General features: G+C 40.9%; 2 protein-coding genes across 3 annotated transcripts in view; one reads left to right on the forward strand and one right to left on the reverse strand.

The window, feature by feature from the left end:
• Nucleotides 1-3,683, reverse strand: part of LOC120558775 (proteasomal ubiquitin receptor ADRM1-B-like) — a 5,171-nt gene extending 1,488 nt beyond the window's left edge. The window contains exons 1-2 of the mRNA XM_039800003.1: nucleotides 3,562-3,683; nucleotides 81-321 (exon numbers count right to left, since the gene is read on the reverse strand). Coding sequence (XP_039655937.1) covers nucleotides 81-290 — 210 coding nt within the window. The 5' untranslated portion in view covers nucleotides 291-321; nucleotides 3,562-3,683. The remainder of the gene's footprint in view (nucleotides 1-80; nucleotides 322-3,561) is intronic.
• A 773-nt stretch (nucleotides 3,684-4,456) lies between these two features.
• Nucleotides 4,457-16,163, forward strand: part of LOC120558777 (dnaJ homolog subfamily C member 5-like) — a 47,296-nt gene continuing 35,589 nt past the window's right edge. For both annotated transcript variants that reach the window (XM_039800007.1, XM_039800006.1), the window contains exon 1: nucleotides 4,457-4,705. The gene's annotated coding sequence lies outside the window, so the exon portion shown is untranslated. The remainder of the gene's footprint in view (nucleotides 4,706-16,163) is intronic.

The following is a 16,163-nucleotide window of genomic DNA, read 5'->3' on the forward strand; positions in this document are numbered from 1 at the left end:
AGGCCCATGGTCAGCTCTTCAAACCCCACAAATGTTACTTTGCTGGAACACACACACACACACAGTTTAAAGTTACTCACATCATCAACATTCCCAGACGTCCTGTCCTTCCAGCAGAAGTGGATCAGGGAGTCGTCGGACTGCTGGACGTACACCGTGCCCTTGCGTTTGTCCGGCGTCACTACGTTGCCCTTCAAGGTCATCTTCCCGGCTCGGAACTCCACCAGGTACTTGCTGGAGCTTCCCCTCGAGCCGCTCACCAAGCTCGGAAAAAGAGCACCTGACGACATCTTTAGAGCTCTCCGTAAACAGGCCTGAACGCTGCAGCAAAAGAATAAAAAGGGGTTAGCTTTCAAGACATACACGTTTAAAAAAACTCAAGTACTGTACTTAAGTTTTTCAATTTTGAGGTACATGTACTTTACTTGAGCATTTCCATTTTCTGCTACATCGCAAGTAATATCGTTATAGCGATATTCAACAACGTTATAGCATATTTACCTCATATCGTGCAGCCCTAGTGTGGATTCAGAGGCTAATAATAAATGGAATCAAACAAATGACTATGTATTATATAGTATTATATATATATATATATATGATGAGGCATTTGATCCCTGAAGAGAAAGTCATGAGCTAGCAGTAAATAGTTAATTAAAACTAGCACCACCTTTACCAATTTCAACATTAAAGTGACGAACACATGAGCGCACAAATAATTATACTACAATAATACGACATATGTTATATCATTCTGAAATGGGTCATTCTGCATAATGAATACTTTACTTTTGGTACTTTAATTATATTTTAGGGCTGATACTTTCGTACTTTTACTTAAGTAAGATTTTGAATGCAAGGCTTTTACTTGTACTTTTTACTCGGCTCTATTACAGCTTTTACTTCTTCCACCACTGACTGTAGAGACGAATCGAGAAGCTATCAGACAAGGGCCATGGGATGCAGCTTATGAGATGCAACCCCGGGCTCAATGATGAACGGATTAGATTTTGGATGTCAAAGTCAAGGTCCCTGTGATCTCACCAAACGCGTTGCCCGCCATAAGGGCCATTACAGAGTCAACGCGAGTGACGCGAACAAGCAACGCGAACAAGCAACGCGAGCGACGCTGCTTCCCTGTCGAGAATGAATACGGACCAAGCGGCCACGGGCGTCGCGTGAAATGCAATATCACCCGCCAACGCAATAGGCAAGGCTCAACTGTATCGAGTCGGCAGACGACCCCCCCGGAGAGTGGCTCTTGTCAGGAGCATAGATATATACCTATGGTCAGGGAGCTGGCTGGCTGATTGTTTTATCAGATGCTTGTTTCCCACCAGTACAGTATGCTACGATTAGGTAGCACTGACCAATACATTGATAAAAGGTCGCTTTATAAATGGTTTAGCAGGTTTTAAAAATATATAAAATACATTTGGTCTCTCTCGCCTCTTGAGGAGGGCACACAGCATAGACTACACACAAATTAATACATACCGAAAAATGTGACTCAGTAGTCCTATGTTTGACGTAAATTGCACAGATATGTTGATTCAATATTTTTATGTACAATACGTGCAGTGTCGCCCTCACCGACAACGCATAGTATTGCGCGCGACCGGCCGCGGTATCAAAAACTGGGACGACATTTATTACGCTGCCCGTCAGCATACCGCGATCGCTACGCTTCGGCCGCCATTATGCGTCGATGCGTAGCCTTATGGACGCTGTGACAACCGTAATCTACGCGTTGACTCTGTAACGGCCCTAAAGGCCTTTTTATAGTTGGGGTCGGGCTCCACGCAGAGCTTCCCGCCGTAGCCTAAAAAGTGGTCTGATGTTTATACTTGTGCGCTGGTGTAAAGCGTCGAAGCTGCGGTGTGTGTGTGTGTGTGTGGGGAGTTTGTGGTAGAGAGAAGTGAGAGAGTGCCGGCGACACCCTTCGGAGCCGGAGCAGTAGCGACTTGAGTCATAGTGAGAGAAACAACAGTGTCTCCTCTGTGCTTTCTGACTACAGTGGGAAATATGTAGCAGGAGAAGTTAACCCTCTCCTTGATTTCATGTTGTTTATGGAGAATAAGAACCAGGAAATGAGTCGGAGAAATGCAACGCTACCAAGCCACGGCCGAAGCTAATGGCGCCGCCGATGACGTAGTTACATAGACTACGCCAGTCCGCCAACCGTCGATTTGACGCACAACTGTAAAATGGCCTTAAGGGTGTGACAGAGTCAACGCATCGGTACGCATACGCGTCCGCAAGGCTACGCGTCCGCAAGGCTACGCATCGCTACGCTTCGGCCGCCATTATGAGAGACCCAAATGTATCTATATATTTTTAAAACCTGCTAAACCATGTTTAAGCGACCTTTTATCAATGTATTGGTCAGTGCTACCCAATCGTAGCATACTGTACTGGTGGGGAAACACACCAGCATCTGATAAAAAGAAATCAGCCAGCCAGCTGCTCCCTGACCATAGGTATATCTATGCTCCCTGACGAGAGCCACTCTCCGGGAGGGTCTGGCTCTGCCGACCGAACACCGTGGAGCACTCTGCTACCCTCTGTTGCGTGGGCGGTGTATTGCATTTCACGCATCGCCCGTGACGCTTGGGTCTACTTGCGTCCGCTGTTTAGACTATGAAAGGGAGCGCGTCGCTCGCGTTGACTATGTAACGGCCCTAACTCAATAATTCCTACGCTTATTATGACAAACTTCCAAATGCCTAATGTGATCAAATCACGAAGTTATTACATTTTATACCCAAAAGGTCAACTTCATTGTGACATTATAACGTTCTGCAAAACCACCTTTCTGGCCATTACTCAATGTCATAACTCAGGAACAGACAGGGAAAGGTTTAGTCGGGTAATGTTGCTGAATAAGGGACACTAACGATCGTCTTGAAACGGAGGTTATTGTTTAGATCTGTGTGTGTTGTGTGTGTGTGTGTGTGTGTGTGTGTGTGTGTGTGTGTGTGTGTGTGTGTGTGTGTGTGGCATCCACGTTTCGCCAAAAAAAATACACTAAATACATTGTATTGCCTCAAAGTCTTTACTACTTAGATTATGAGTCTGGAGTCCAGACATTGATCGTTAACTTGACTGGTTGGCGGAGGGATACAACAACGTTACCTTGACTGGTAGGCGGAGGGATACAACCGTGAGGCTGTAGCGTTAAGTTAATCTAACGTTAGTAAACGTTACTTAGCTAGCTATAATTCTTGCAACTATTTCGTATAGTAGCTAGTGCAACACTTTAATCTGACCGTAACAATACTGTAGCTGTCTGATCCAAAAGGAGCACTTCGTTTGTGTCACAAAAGTGTCAAAGCGAAGCTAACAATCTAGCCAGCTATCGTTAGCTGTGTCATACTGGTTGTCGATGCTAACGTTAGCCCGTGACTTTGCTAAACCGACGAGCTGCGACGCCCAAACTAATTTGTACTTTAAATATACCTATCTGGCAGAATTCATTCAACATTTAGAAATAACAGCCACATTTGTGAATGAGCAGCTTTATGTAAAACTCAAGTTTACACATGAATCGTGTTCAAATACCTGAAGTTGGGTAGAGCAGAGTTTATCAACAACTTTTTCTTCTTTGCGTCGCTTGCTTGCTAGTAGCTGACTTCCTGTTCTTCTTCTTCTCTTGATTAATGGCATATTGCAAACAACTTCTAGGTGCATACCGCCACCTACTGCACAGCAGTGTGTTACAGCATATGTCATTTTACGATTATCTCAAATTCTACTATAGTCTTTTAAAAATGTAATTAGTGCCTTCCTGGTGATTCTTATAGCAGAAACACCTGTCTTTACCTCATACGATGTGCAGTGACGTTACAATTTTACGTTGTTTTTTTTTCTTGTCGGATTCTTTCTTCTGGTTCACAGAAAAGTGCAAGAATATTCGATACCAAGTCCCTATTTGCTGGATATATGTTATGCAAGACTTTTAAAGCAAAGCTCCTAATACAGACGTTGTCTCCAACTAGGCAAATTTCCTTGCCAATTTATTTCTCCATAAAGCAAAGCCTTTTTTTATTCTTGGTAATCTCAGCTCCTCCGAGGGTATATCTATACATTCAACAAACAGACATGTAGTAGTGGGCATTCAGTAGACAAATAGTAATATGGACACATACTGTACAATAGAGACACCAATATACATATAGGTACATAGCAACATAATATACAAAAACACAAATATACAAATAAGACATACTATCAAGACAAGTACACATGGAGTGGGATGTAAAGTGCAAAATATCTATACAAATATTATATCTATTGGTATACCACTATCAAATAGATCGATCATTGAAATAATGAAATAGTCTACATGTAGAATGCCGTGTGATTCCCACCAATGACTCAATTCATTTGTAGGTTTCCTTGTAATGTCGTGTGCGCGCCTGATGTCACCGTGAGCGCGTATTGGAGAAGGGGGCGGGTGCCTGAGTGGGAGCGTTTCCGCGCGACCGCCAGCAGGACTGACAGGCAGCTCGCTCCCCGGCTCCCTCCCTCCCTTATATACTGTCTATGCTCCCTCCCCGGCGTAGCCGTTAGCTCGGTCGGTGCACTACTTGCTCTTTGAATGGTTTAGCGGCGACAGGCAAAGCAGGACTGTGATGCGAGTACTATAAAAGGAACCGAGTTACTGTTCACGTCAAAAAAGAAACAGAAGCCACACCGAACCAAGGTAAGATATGCACGGTTAGCCGGGGGGAGGTAAGCTAGTCAGCTCTGCTGCCCTTGGATTAGTTAGCGAGCTAACTGCTAGCTGTCTTATATTCAAACCTGGCATATCGCTAACCAACATGGATGCTGCCTGCTGTGTGCTTTCCTGGAGAGATTATCCGCGGCTTTAACCACGGGTTTGATTCCCCCTGACGACCCGGCCGGTATTTTCTAGTTCGGTTGCCAGTCACGCACGTTTAATATATGTGACGTCAGGTTCCGATCCAAAATGCGTCATATATATATATATACTGTTGGTTCTAACGTCTTGTGTAAAAACAGTGAGAAAGACATCACAGTCACAGGATAAATCCGGATTTGTAGTCTGCAGCCAAAGTGAGGGGCCAGTGTGTTTTTGATCTCTCGCCTTTCCGTGGGAACGGTACAGACACAGGTGCAACTTCCCCTTGCAAGTTGATTTAATAGCATGTCAACGAAATATAATATAGCTAAGTGGTCCAAACGATTCCCACTGTATTGTTCTTAACGGGGCAGGTCCTATCAATAGGAGGAGAGCTGCTACTGTCTTCTCCTGTCCTCTTGCGATGTGTACGTGGAGTGGCAGGTGGCTGACTGCGTGGGCGTCACTGTGCACGCATGTTTATGGCAGAATATGTTATAAACATTTCATAATGAAAGCGTTATTATACAGTCGCCCGTTTTGGCTCGGGTCAGCCACTTTGGCTCTATCATTAACTACAGTTGTAATCTTTTTGATCAGATTGCAGGCAGCAGTATTATATATACAGTCATGGTCATGTGTTATTGTAGATTTTCTAGCCTAATAGTGATTGTGAGCACAGACAGACATAAAAGCCCCAGCCTTATCTATTTATGTTTTTGTCAGAAATGATTAAAATATCCCTTCGGAATTTTAACTTGCTTTGTGTAGAGCTGGGCGATATGGGGGAAAAAAAAAATCTAATATCACGATCTTTTGGACCAAATACATCGATGGCGATATTGCGTCGATTATAGGGTTGACCGTTGGTGCTTTCACAAAATATTACCACAATGAGAGTTTTGATAAATAATCATCAGTAAAGTGGATATAATGACTATGTGAGTAAAGGCAAATAATAGAACAGCTAGAACAGTCTGGAAAAGTTAAGAAAATGACATCACTTTAGTGTAACGCAGCCTAAAAGACACAATATTACGATATCCAAAATTGAAGACGATATCTAGCTTAATATATCAATGTCGATATAATATCGATATATTGCCCAGCCCTACACTATTTTTTTTGTGGACCAATCCATTGTAGTGAAGTGGCTATACATGTACTGTATCTGTGCAGTCATGTTTTTGTCTGAAAATCTGTTATGAAAAGCAGTATGTTGTGGATTTGTCTTTTTTTTGTGACAATTTCTTCAGGGAGCGTGTCACTTAGTATAACTGTCAAAACTGTCCATATTAGCATGGAGTCCATATCAGCATAAGAGCTGACACGGCACAGTCGTTTTGCAACCAAAAAGCAATTAGTCTATTTTCAGATACTAGATGGCCAGCACTCTAATTAAGATTTCAGTTAAACAAATCTTATGTGAAGAAAATTGTATTTTCATAGTTCGTGAAGAAGATGAATTTCTTGGGTGCATCTCTGTAGTCTCACACAGATTATTTGCACATATTTGTGAAACAGTCTCTACTCCTGAAAATAACATATTACTAACTAAATATATGCTCTGATCAGTATGTAGCATCAGCTACAAGTATTGCTACTTGGGGTTGTCCTGGAGAAATGGTGACTGGAAAACCAACCTGGTTGTCCTTGTATTTGGATTAAGACTATCTCAAAGTACTGGGGACAAAAGTATGTATATTTTGGTGCACTTTCACTCAAATGGCAGAGTTCACAATCTCACAATGAGCAAACCCAAATGAAACAAAAATGACCAAAAAGAGACACGACTACAAAGAGACATGGTTTTATTTCAGTTAGCCTAATAGCTGGTTTGATTTGCATTGAGAGATGATCTTATGGAAAGTACCCCATGCCAATCAGTAGGTATGGTGAAGGGTATGTGATGAGTAGGGGGGCTATTTTAATTCCAAAGACCAAGGGAACTTTATCAGGATGCATAGTATCCTGGATCCATGAAATAACTGGCCTTTACAAATAAACATCTGCCTACCTCTTTGGGAATTTAACATAGGGGTGGACTGACTTATGCACCCTGTATTTTAAGAACAAAGAACAAAGAAAATTGGTGTCCTTAAAGGCTGGATTTTTTCCTCATTTTTTGTATTAAGGCATTAAGATCAATTTCCAGAAGAGGAATTTTTTATTCCTCTTTTTAGTCAACTTTAGCATGGGTGTGTAAACACATGGTTTCATTCATTAAGTGCTTAAATGATGCATCCATTGCATCAACTTCAATGAGTGGCCCTTTCCGGCATTTCAAATCTGAGTCAGTTTTATTTTCCAGTCATTGTCCAGGAAACATTTGACCAAATTGTATGAATTTTTCTGAGTCAGCTGGTGTGTGTAAGGGTTGAGGAGAACGCATGATGGCGGATGATGTCATCAGAATGAGGTCTGCTACAATTGGTCATCGGTGACTCATAGAAAAAGCCAGTTACATCAAATCAGGTTACACCTAGATAAAGAGCAGTAGTAGGTCAGAGAGGGGGGGGATTATCGCTGCTGCCACCCTGCAGCTACACTGCTGGGAACTAAATGTGCTTCAGTTTACTGCTGATGTATTATAACAAATAGGGCTGCCTAAACTAACAGTTACTAGTGTGATCAATTCATCTGCTGTCTTTATTTTCAATTAATAGGTCAATTAGCAGGGTTTCTGCTGGCTCAGAATGGGCCTTTGCGGGGGAGGGGGGGCTGCTACAGTTTGAAGTTGATTGGGCTGCTTACAGTAAAGGCAACATTTGTTAGGTAAATTGCTCTTAAACACATTTAGAGAGGAATTGAATTGCTATTTTGATTCTCAATTCTTATCATTTTGGTGATGGTGATTTTCCTTATGGGGCTGGCTAAAACCCCAAAAATCCTCCTATGCAGGAAAAAACCTGAAGAAGTCTATCAAATGACCTAGTGAAACATGTCATCACACTTTCTCAGAGCCCATGGGGACATTTGCACACTTGTTTGTCTTGTTTTTGTGCAATATTTAATTTGCAATGATTTTAAACAGAGAAAAAGCAGCAGCAAACTTGTTTCTGTTTTATTAGGATGTTTTACTTTTATTATAAGTCGGCCTACACCACACGTGTCCAACTCAAGGCCCGAGGGCCAAATCCCGGCCCCTTGCATATTTTGATATGGCCCGCACATCAATTTAGGTCCACGATAAATTTTGGCCCACAAAGTTTTTGTTGCTTATTTCTACGTTTTTGACACTTTTTCAGAGGGGTTTTTGGTGCTTTTCCGACTTTTGGGGGGGGGGCTTTTTCTGACGTTTTTTCCCCTATGTTTTTATTGCTTTTGCTACCTTTTTCTGTTTAGTTTTTCTATGATCAATAAGGAACTTTTTTCTGACTTCTTTTAGGACTTTATGTCGACCAGACTGTAAGTGAGAAGACTTTATAAGGCATACGGTCAAAGATATTTGACTTTTCTCTTAAATAAAAGCACGTCTATGAACATTTTTCCAGTGTGAAGTTGAGTTTGACACCCCTGGCCTCCACCATTTACCTAACCGATTGTGCCTATTCTAAACTTGGGTAACGTAGAGTGGCGGACCGGGACAGTTTCCTGTCAGAGTGTCTCTCCTGTGACCCTTGACAACCTAAAATGATCCCCCAGCTGGGAATCCTCTTTGGCTCACTGGTATTTGGTATTGATATTTGTATCCCCACATACTGTATGAGGCTGACAGGGTTACTCTTCAGTCCCTGACATTGATGGACCACTGCAGGAACTGGGCTTTACACAACCACTTGATTCCTAATTGATTGATTGTCATTTTCGAAAACCAATTAATTAGGGAGAGACCAGCGCAGTGTATATTGTTATCATACAGTGATTAACGAACACTCCTTTGCTGTTTATTTTCAGTTCTTGTGGTTTTTTTAAGCTGCATTTGATGCTGTCCAAATGCACAGTGCCTGCTTTGGCATCACTTATTGTCTTGAGGTGTGACCAGAAGTAGCCTAGGGCTGATATGAGGAAAATATCTCATTGCGATTATTTTGACTGATATTGTGTTTGCGTGAGTGAGGATCTGTACTAAACAAAGATTTTCTATTTATATATCTGCATTTATGTCAAAACCTCGAGACTTTCAAACATCAACACGTCATATGTATTTGTGTCAAAATGACATATAAACATCTTTTCCTATTCTATGTTGCCTGGAAACTCTTCCAACACGCTTGCGTGTCGTGTGAAAAATAGGCGTTGGTCTTATTTCTAGCACGCACGCGTTTCCTGAGACGTGCGTGTGCTACACAGGCAGTGTGCACGCTCTAACCTGTTAACACGGGAGCCCAAATAAAAACGGACACGCCCCGCAGCCAGTGTGCAGGATCCCACAAAATGTCTGGGGCAAATGCTTCCTCACTCAACATTTTCTTGAGCGAGGACGCCTAAGCCCCCCCAGCCAAATACGTGCACCTAAGTCTTCCACAAAGCCAGGGCAAACACGGCAGGTGTACAGTACATCTCCCTCCTTATCAGAGAAGCCCCAGATCTCCTCTATGGCTGCTGATGAGTCAGGTCAGGAGACTTGTCGTGAGCGCGTGCAGCGGTCATGTGAGCCGGTCAGATATTCACCTTCACTTTCCCTTCTGCTGCCCTTCACACTTTTCTGTCTCTTTCTCTTTCTCACACTGAACTAGGGCTGAACGGTGAATCCTTTTCAAAATCGACATCCAGATTAGATCAGATAGACCTCGATTCATCGAATGTGCAATATGTAGTTGAATGTTTGGTGTAACATTTTGTATTCCTCTTTTTATTATTATAGTTGCTGGTTTTTTAAAGTGCTCATATGATGTATTTCAGGAGAATAATGATAGCCAGCAGCATAACAAAATAAATCTGAGGGCCAACAGTCCTCGGATACCTTTTATACATTTACACATTACAACTTTACAAAATGAATTCTAAAATGAATACAGTCACAGTGACTGGTGACTCTTGTAATAGGCTATACAGTACAGTATGTGCACACCATTTTCCCAGTATACCTGAGTACCTTCATTACTGTAATGTTTGTGTGTGTGTGTGTGTGTGTGTGTGTGTGTGTGTGTGTGTGTGTGTGTGTGTGTGTGTGTGTGTGTGTGTGTGTGTGTGTGTGTGTGTGTGTGTGTGTGTGTGTGTGTGTGTGTGTGTGTCCATTGAATAAAGCTCCCAGACAAATACTGACAGGGAGACAGCTGATTGGACACTAGCTAATGAATTTGTGTGTGTGTGTTGTATAAAGGTATCCTAGGACTGTTGGCCCCTCCATTTTTATTTTGTTATGCTCAGCTTATCCAAGTGCTGGCTATCGATATTCTCCTAAAATACAAAGTCAAAGGTAACTTGAAGTTTTGCTCGCTCACATGCAGTTGCTACTTTTAAGTACTTCAAGTACTTGTGCATATGTTTTGGGTGGCTTAAAATCTTCAGGGACAAATCAGTGCATTATTATTATTATTATTATTATTATTATACAAAGCATGTGTTCCCTGTGGGATGTTTTCACTTTAAACAAACCACAACACGGTTCTCTTGGAAAAGCGGGGAGATGCCCAAGTCACCTCTCCGTCTCGGCAGTGACCTATTCCGGAAACTCAGAAGTTGTGGTACAGGTTGCCAGCATTGAATGCTTTTCATGACTATTGAAGTATGTATGTAATCTGACATATGATAGCGTGTACAACTGGTTTAACCTCACAGCCTATTTTATTTTTTTTTTGACAATTTTTCCGTCACTACTGTACTACATTAATGTATCTCGCACAGAGCTCTGATTGCCTCAGTTATGTTCCCAGCTGAAGTGGGCGGTGATTTGGATGTTTGGAATGAGGCCATTTCTTTGTGTGTGTGTGTGTGTGTGTGTGTGTGTGTGTGTGTGTGTGTGTGTGTGTGTGTGTGTGTGTGTGTGTGTGTGTGTGTGTGTGTGTGTGTGTGTGTGTGTGTGTGTGTGTGTGTGTGTGTGTGCGCGCGCGCTGATCTAAATGAATGAACCGCACGCTCTAACAATCATGGAACATTGAGATATATATATTAGGGCTGAAACGATTCCTTGAATAACTCGAATAATTCGATTACAAAAAATCAAAATGACTTGCCTCGAAGCTTTGTTAAATCAGTGTTACCAACGTTGTATCGCTGACGGACGGTGTTTCCGCGCGGAGCGTTATTACTGTCGCACAGACGCGGCTCAGTCTGCTGCAGGCGACACATGCTAGAGCGTAAATAGCGAGGGGCTAAGAGAAGAGACAGGCTGGAGAAAACGACAGAAAAGGTCCAAAGTTTGGAATCAGTTCAAACGTAATTAAAACTCTGTACAGTATGTCTACTGCAAAATAGGGCTGGGCGATAAAACGATAACGATATGTATCGCGATAGACACGTAATCAATATCAATAGAAAATGCGGTCGATAAAACATTCGATAACTTGTTTTTCTTCATCAGAAGAAACCAGAGGTTGTGAATCAAGTTTGGTTGCATGAACAAAGGCTCTTTGGCAACCTAGCAACGTAGGGAGTGACACTCTAACAGCCAATCATGTAACAGTATCATGTTTGGTTGCGCCACATTGCTGTCTCGTGTTCTTCAATAACAGAACCGGCGTGGAGTGATAAGTGGAAAGTGAGTGCCGCAGCGAGCGAGGAAATCGTTGATAAAACAGGAAAAGTCAGTATGGCAGTTTTGGGGATTTTATAAGTCTGAACGTAGTCAGACCAATGTCGTCAGACCGTCGTCCCCACCAACACTGGTAATACCATAAACTTGTTTTACCACTTTAGCCGCGCTAACACTTTGGAGCACGGCCGTATTCGCCATCAACGTCGAACAACATCTGCAGCTGCAACACGGCACAAGCAGCAGACCGCCATGGAGAGGTACTCTGCATCAGCGCCTTACTAAACGCTACAAAGAAATAACGGAGGCAGACGTGCTGAGCACTGTCCAGAAGCCAGGTTACCAACCTAGCACTAAATCTGCAGAAAATAGTTCCTTCTCAGGTTTCTTATATTTAGCTAACACTTTGCACTATTTTATGACACTTTATTAAGCATTTCTTACTTATTCTTTAATTTTGCGCCTTAATGCTTTAAACCATATCGCCCAGCCCTACTGCAAAATCAAACTAGCTTACCACGATAATAGCACGACGTCTAACTTAATCATCCATTCCACGAAGAGGACCGACCAAAGTAAATCACAGAGTCGTATGGACGGTGGAACTACACCAAACACAACAACTACCAAAAACAAAGACAATAAAATACGTAGTGGTGACCACGATCTGATGAGCCGACGCGTTGACTATCCCTTCGGAAAAACAGCTGATTGTTGCGCATCTCTCTGTGTCTCTCTCTCTCTCTCGCTCTCTCTGGAGAAACAGCTGATCAACGATCTAATAGCATAAATGTAACAGAGCTGTGTGACATTATAATCAAATATATAAATGAAAATAGGTTGAGTATAACTAATATTTACATATAGGCCTACTGTATATCAGTCTCAGGTTGAAACTTGTAGTTCTGAAAGTTAAGTTGCACAACTTAATGTAATGTTTGTGTATTTTAATGTATGCCTTAGTTTGAGGTTGATATCATTTGAAAAAAAAATGTAATGTAATATGTAACATGTAATATGGCACTTAAATGCACTTAATATGTTTAGTTTTTTGAGAGATGATATTGTAAGCAATGTAGGCAATACAAATGTTGCTTTTTCCAAAAATATAGCCAAGTAAGAACCCATTACATTTGGGGGTGGATCCAATTCACAGGCCGGATATACAAACTAGTTTTCACTTCCGTCAAAATCACAAGATAGAACATCTGTGTTCACATCGACGTGGTGTCGGAATAACCTGAAAAATGTGTTCTCGACTGGGAAAAAAAATCCCACTGCGTTGACATTGTGAGACAGGGCATGCCTATCCGAATGCCCCTCTAGTTTTACTATTATAATAGCGCTTCAACTAACCATTGTTTTCATTATCGAATGATTTTAGGATTATTTTCTCGATTAATCCAGTTCCACTATTAATTTGACTATTATCGCCACTGTTCATCACATCCACAACCGGCCCGTCAGACACCGCCTACCAAGAGCCTGGGTCTTTCCGAGGTTTCTTCCCAAGAGGGAGTTTTTCCTCGCCACTGTCACACTGCTTGCTCTTGAGGGAATTACTGTAATTGCTGGAATTGTTGGGGCTTTGTAAATTATAGAGTGTGGTCTAGACCTACTCTATCTGTAAAGTGTCTCGAGATAACTCTTGTTATGATTTGATACTATAAATAAAATTTAATTGAATTAATCGTTCTGTCTATGAAATGTCAGAAAATATTGGATTGTTAAGGAGAAACTCAGGAGCAGTACAACTCGAGAAATGTTTTGGTATATATTTAGCAATGTTATTGATTGGAAGAGTTCCATTGGTTCTGTCTCTTTCCCAGCTCTTTAAGGCTCATAAGTGTTACCATTAGAGACGAATGATTTGGTCTGGTATTGTCTGATCATTTTTTACTGCGTTATGAGAGCCTCATTGATAGCAGCAGACAGGCGTTATGGTGGAATTCCCAGAAGACCACTGGAGGTGAATATATGTGAGCCGTGAGAGAGGAGCTGAGGATGATGGGAGTGTTTAACCTCCAGTGAAAACTTGATGCCCCGACTGTTAACGTCTCCTTGATGATAGTATGCAACATAGCAAATTAAACCTCAATCTTCTTCCATTTAAAAGGCTTTTAGATAGGGCTGGGCAATATAACGATATTATATCGACATCGTGATATGAGACTAGATTTCGTCTTCAATTTTGGATATCGTAACATCGCGATATGACAGTGTCCTGGTTTTACAGGCTGCGTTACACTAAAGTGATGTCATTTTCTCAACTTAGCAGGCTGTTCTAGCTGTTCTATTATTTGCCTTTATCCACTTAGTCATTGTATGCACACTATTGGTGATTATTTCGCACGCACGCCTCGACAGGCGAGTCTGATAACAGGTTAACGTTACAGTGATTGACCACAGCAGGTTGACGGTGGGTTGATTTCCTCCAAAAGTTGATTCGGACTTAACTTTTTGCAAAGTTAAGTCATTAAGTTAACTTATTCAAAAACAAACGAAGAAGATCTTTTGTTTTAAACCGGACTGTCTGACGAGCGAGGACAAATGCAGCGTTTGTGAACGAACGCTCAGGCAGCCGGTGCCTCACTGTATTGGCATCGTGCGCGGCCGTACTAGCTTAAGCTTTATCAAATAGCCTGAAAAGATACCAGGCTGCTACAGTGTAACCATACAGACGTCTCTACACACATCAGACTGCTCGCCCGCGACGTTTTTCCCGTTCTTTGCTGAGATGGACGACGTAGCGCCGCGCAAATTAGCCAGCGACTACCGGACATTTAGCTAGCAGCTTAATCCCTGCAAAACACCCCATTGAATTTCAGCCTGCCAGGACTGGGTCCGAATATTCCAAAATTCGTCCAATGGGTACAGATATTTGATTTTCAAATAATTTCTTTTTTTTACTCACGGCGGTGAGCATGACCAGTCCACGAACAGTAAAGGCAATGAGTCCGTGTTATCTTATTTGACAGAAATCTATGCATTTACCTGTTATTTAGTGATGTGACATACAGTACAGGCCAAAAGTTTGGACACACCTTCTCATTCAATGTGTTTCCTTTTTATTTTCATGACTATTTACATTGTAGATTCTCACTGAAGGCATCAAAACTATGAATGAACACATATGGAATTATGTACTTAACAAAAAAGTGTGAAATAACTGAAAACATGTCTTATATTTTAGATTCTTCAAAGTAGCCATCCTTTGCTTTTTTTATTAATAAGGAAAACAATTCCACTAATTAACCCTGACAAAGCACACCTGTGAAGGTAAAACCATTTCAGGTGACTACCTCATGAAGCTCATTGAGAGAACACCAAGGGTTTACAGCGCTATCAAAAAAGCAAAGGGTGGCTACTTTGAGGAATCTAAAATATGTATGTATATATATATATATATATATATATATATATATATATATATATAAAAATATATGTTTTTATTTAAAGCATATTTGCCTAATACTGAAAGTATTTCCAGTACAGTGTCTGTTCCTTAACTAAAAAGACACCAGTTTTTCCTGTTCTCTGCATCTTGGGTGGCATTTAAGAACCAAGTACTTAAACTTACTAAGTGTAGTGCCTTTTAGAATGGTTTGCACTAAAGAGAAGACACCCAATACTTTAAGCTTTTTCTTTGTCAAAGTCTCTGCAATTAGTGTACTTGAATTTTATTCATCTGCAACATTATGTTGTATAATAACAGTTTTGAACAATAAATGTTCTCAAAACTACATACTATGTTTATTTATCTTTAAAAAAAAATAAATACATTTAGCAGTTTGGTTTTCCTTAGGGTTTATGTAACCTGGTCTGAAATGGTTCTATTATAATTTATATATCGCAATATATATCATTATCGCAAGAGGCTGCAATGTATATCGCAATATGGATTTTAGGCCATATCGCCCATCCCTAGTATCTATCTATCTATATCGTCCGTGTAACCGATAAAACATTATAACATGAGACACCATCCAAACTGTTCTATAGCTTAACATAGCATAACATTTATAGTAGGGCTGTCAAACGATACATTTTTTTTAATCGCTGAATTTCTATAGTTAATCGCGATTAATCGCATGTTTTATCACATGATTAAAATTCTATTTTGCATTTCAGAACAGTTTTTAAGTACATATTAACAATGGAAAGCAATTCATACCAGTCTATCTCGATTGGGAATCAAATGAATACAAAGAAAGTGACTTTATGAACTTGATTTTAAGATTTGTATTTGTTTATTATGTATTTATTTACTGTAAACAAAAGAAAACTGTGTGAATCTAGTCACACATTTGAATCTAGAATCAATATTTGGGGTTGGGTATTGTTTGGTTTGGATACCGGTGCTAAAGCGGTACTTTTAAAACGGTACCAGTGCCTTAACGGTGCCTGAACTGATACTTTTTAAGAAAGTAAAAAAAAAAGAGGATACTAAACAGCAGTTGGCGACATTAAAGAACGGCTTGTTTATTGCTAAGGCCATATGGTCAAAATTAAATGATTTAATAATAATGTAATAACTATAAGAATAACTTATTTCACTAGTAAATAGCTGTTGAATGACAAAAACAACCACCAGATGGGAAAAGGGCATTTAACAATAACTTTGAATGCACCACGAGGCTGTAGGTTACCAGTTTCATTGTC

This window comes from Perca fluviatilis, chromosome 5 (assembly GCF_010015445.1).
Source record: "Perca fluviatilis chromosome 5, GENO_Pfluv_1.0, whole genome shotgun sequence".
NCBI lineage: Eukaryota > Metazoa > Chordata > Actinopteri > Perciformes > Percidae > Perca > Perca fluviatilis.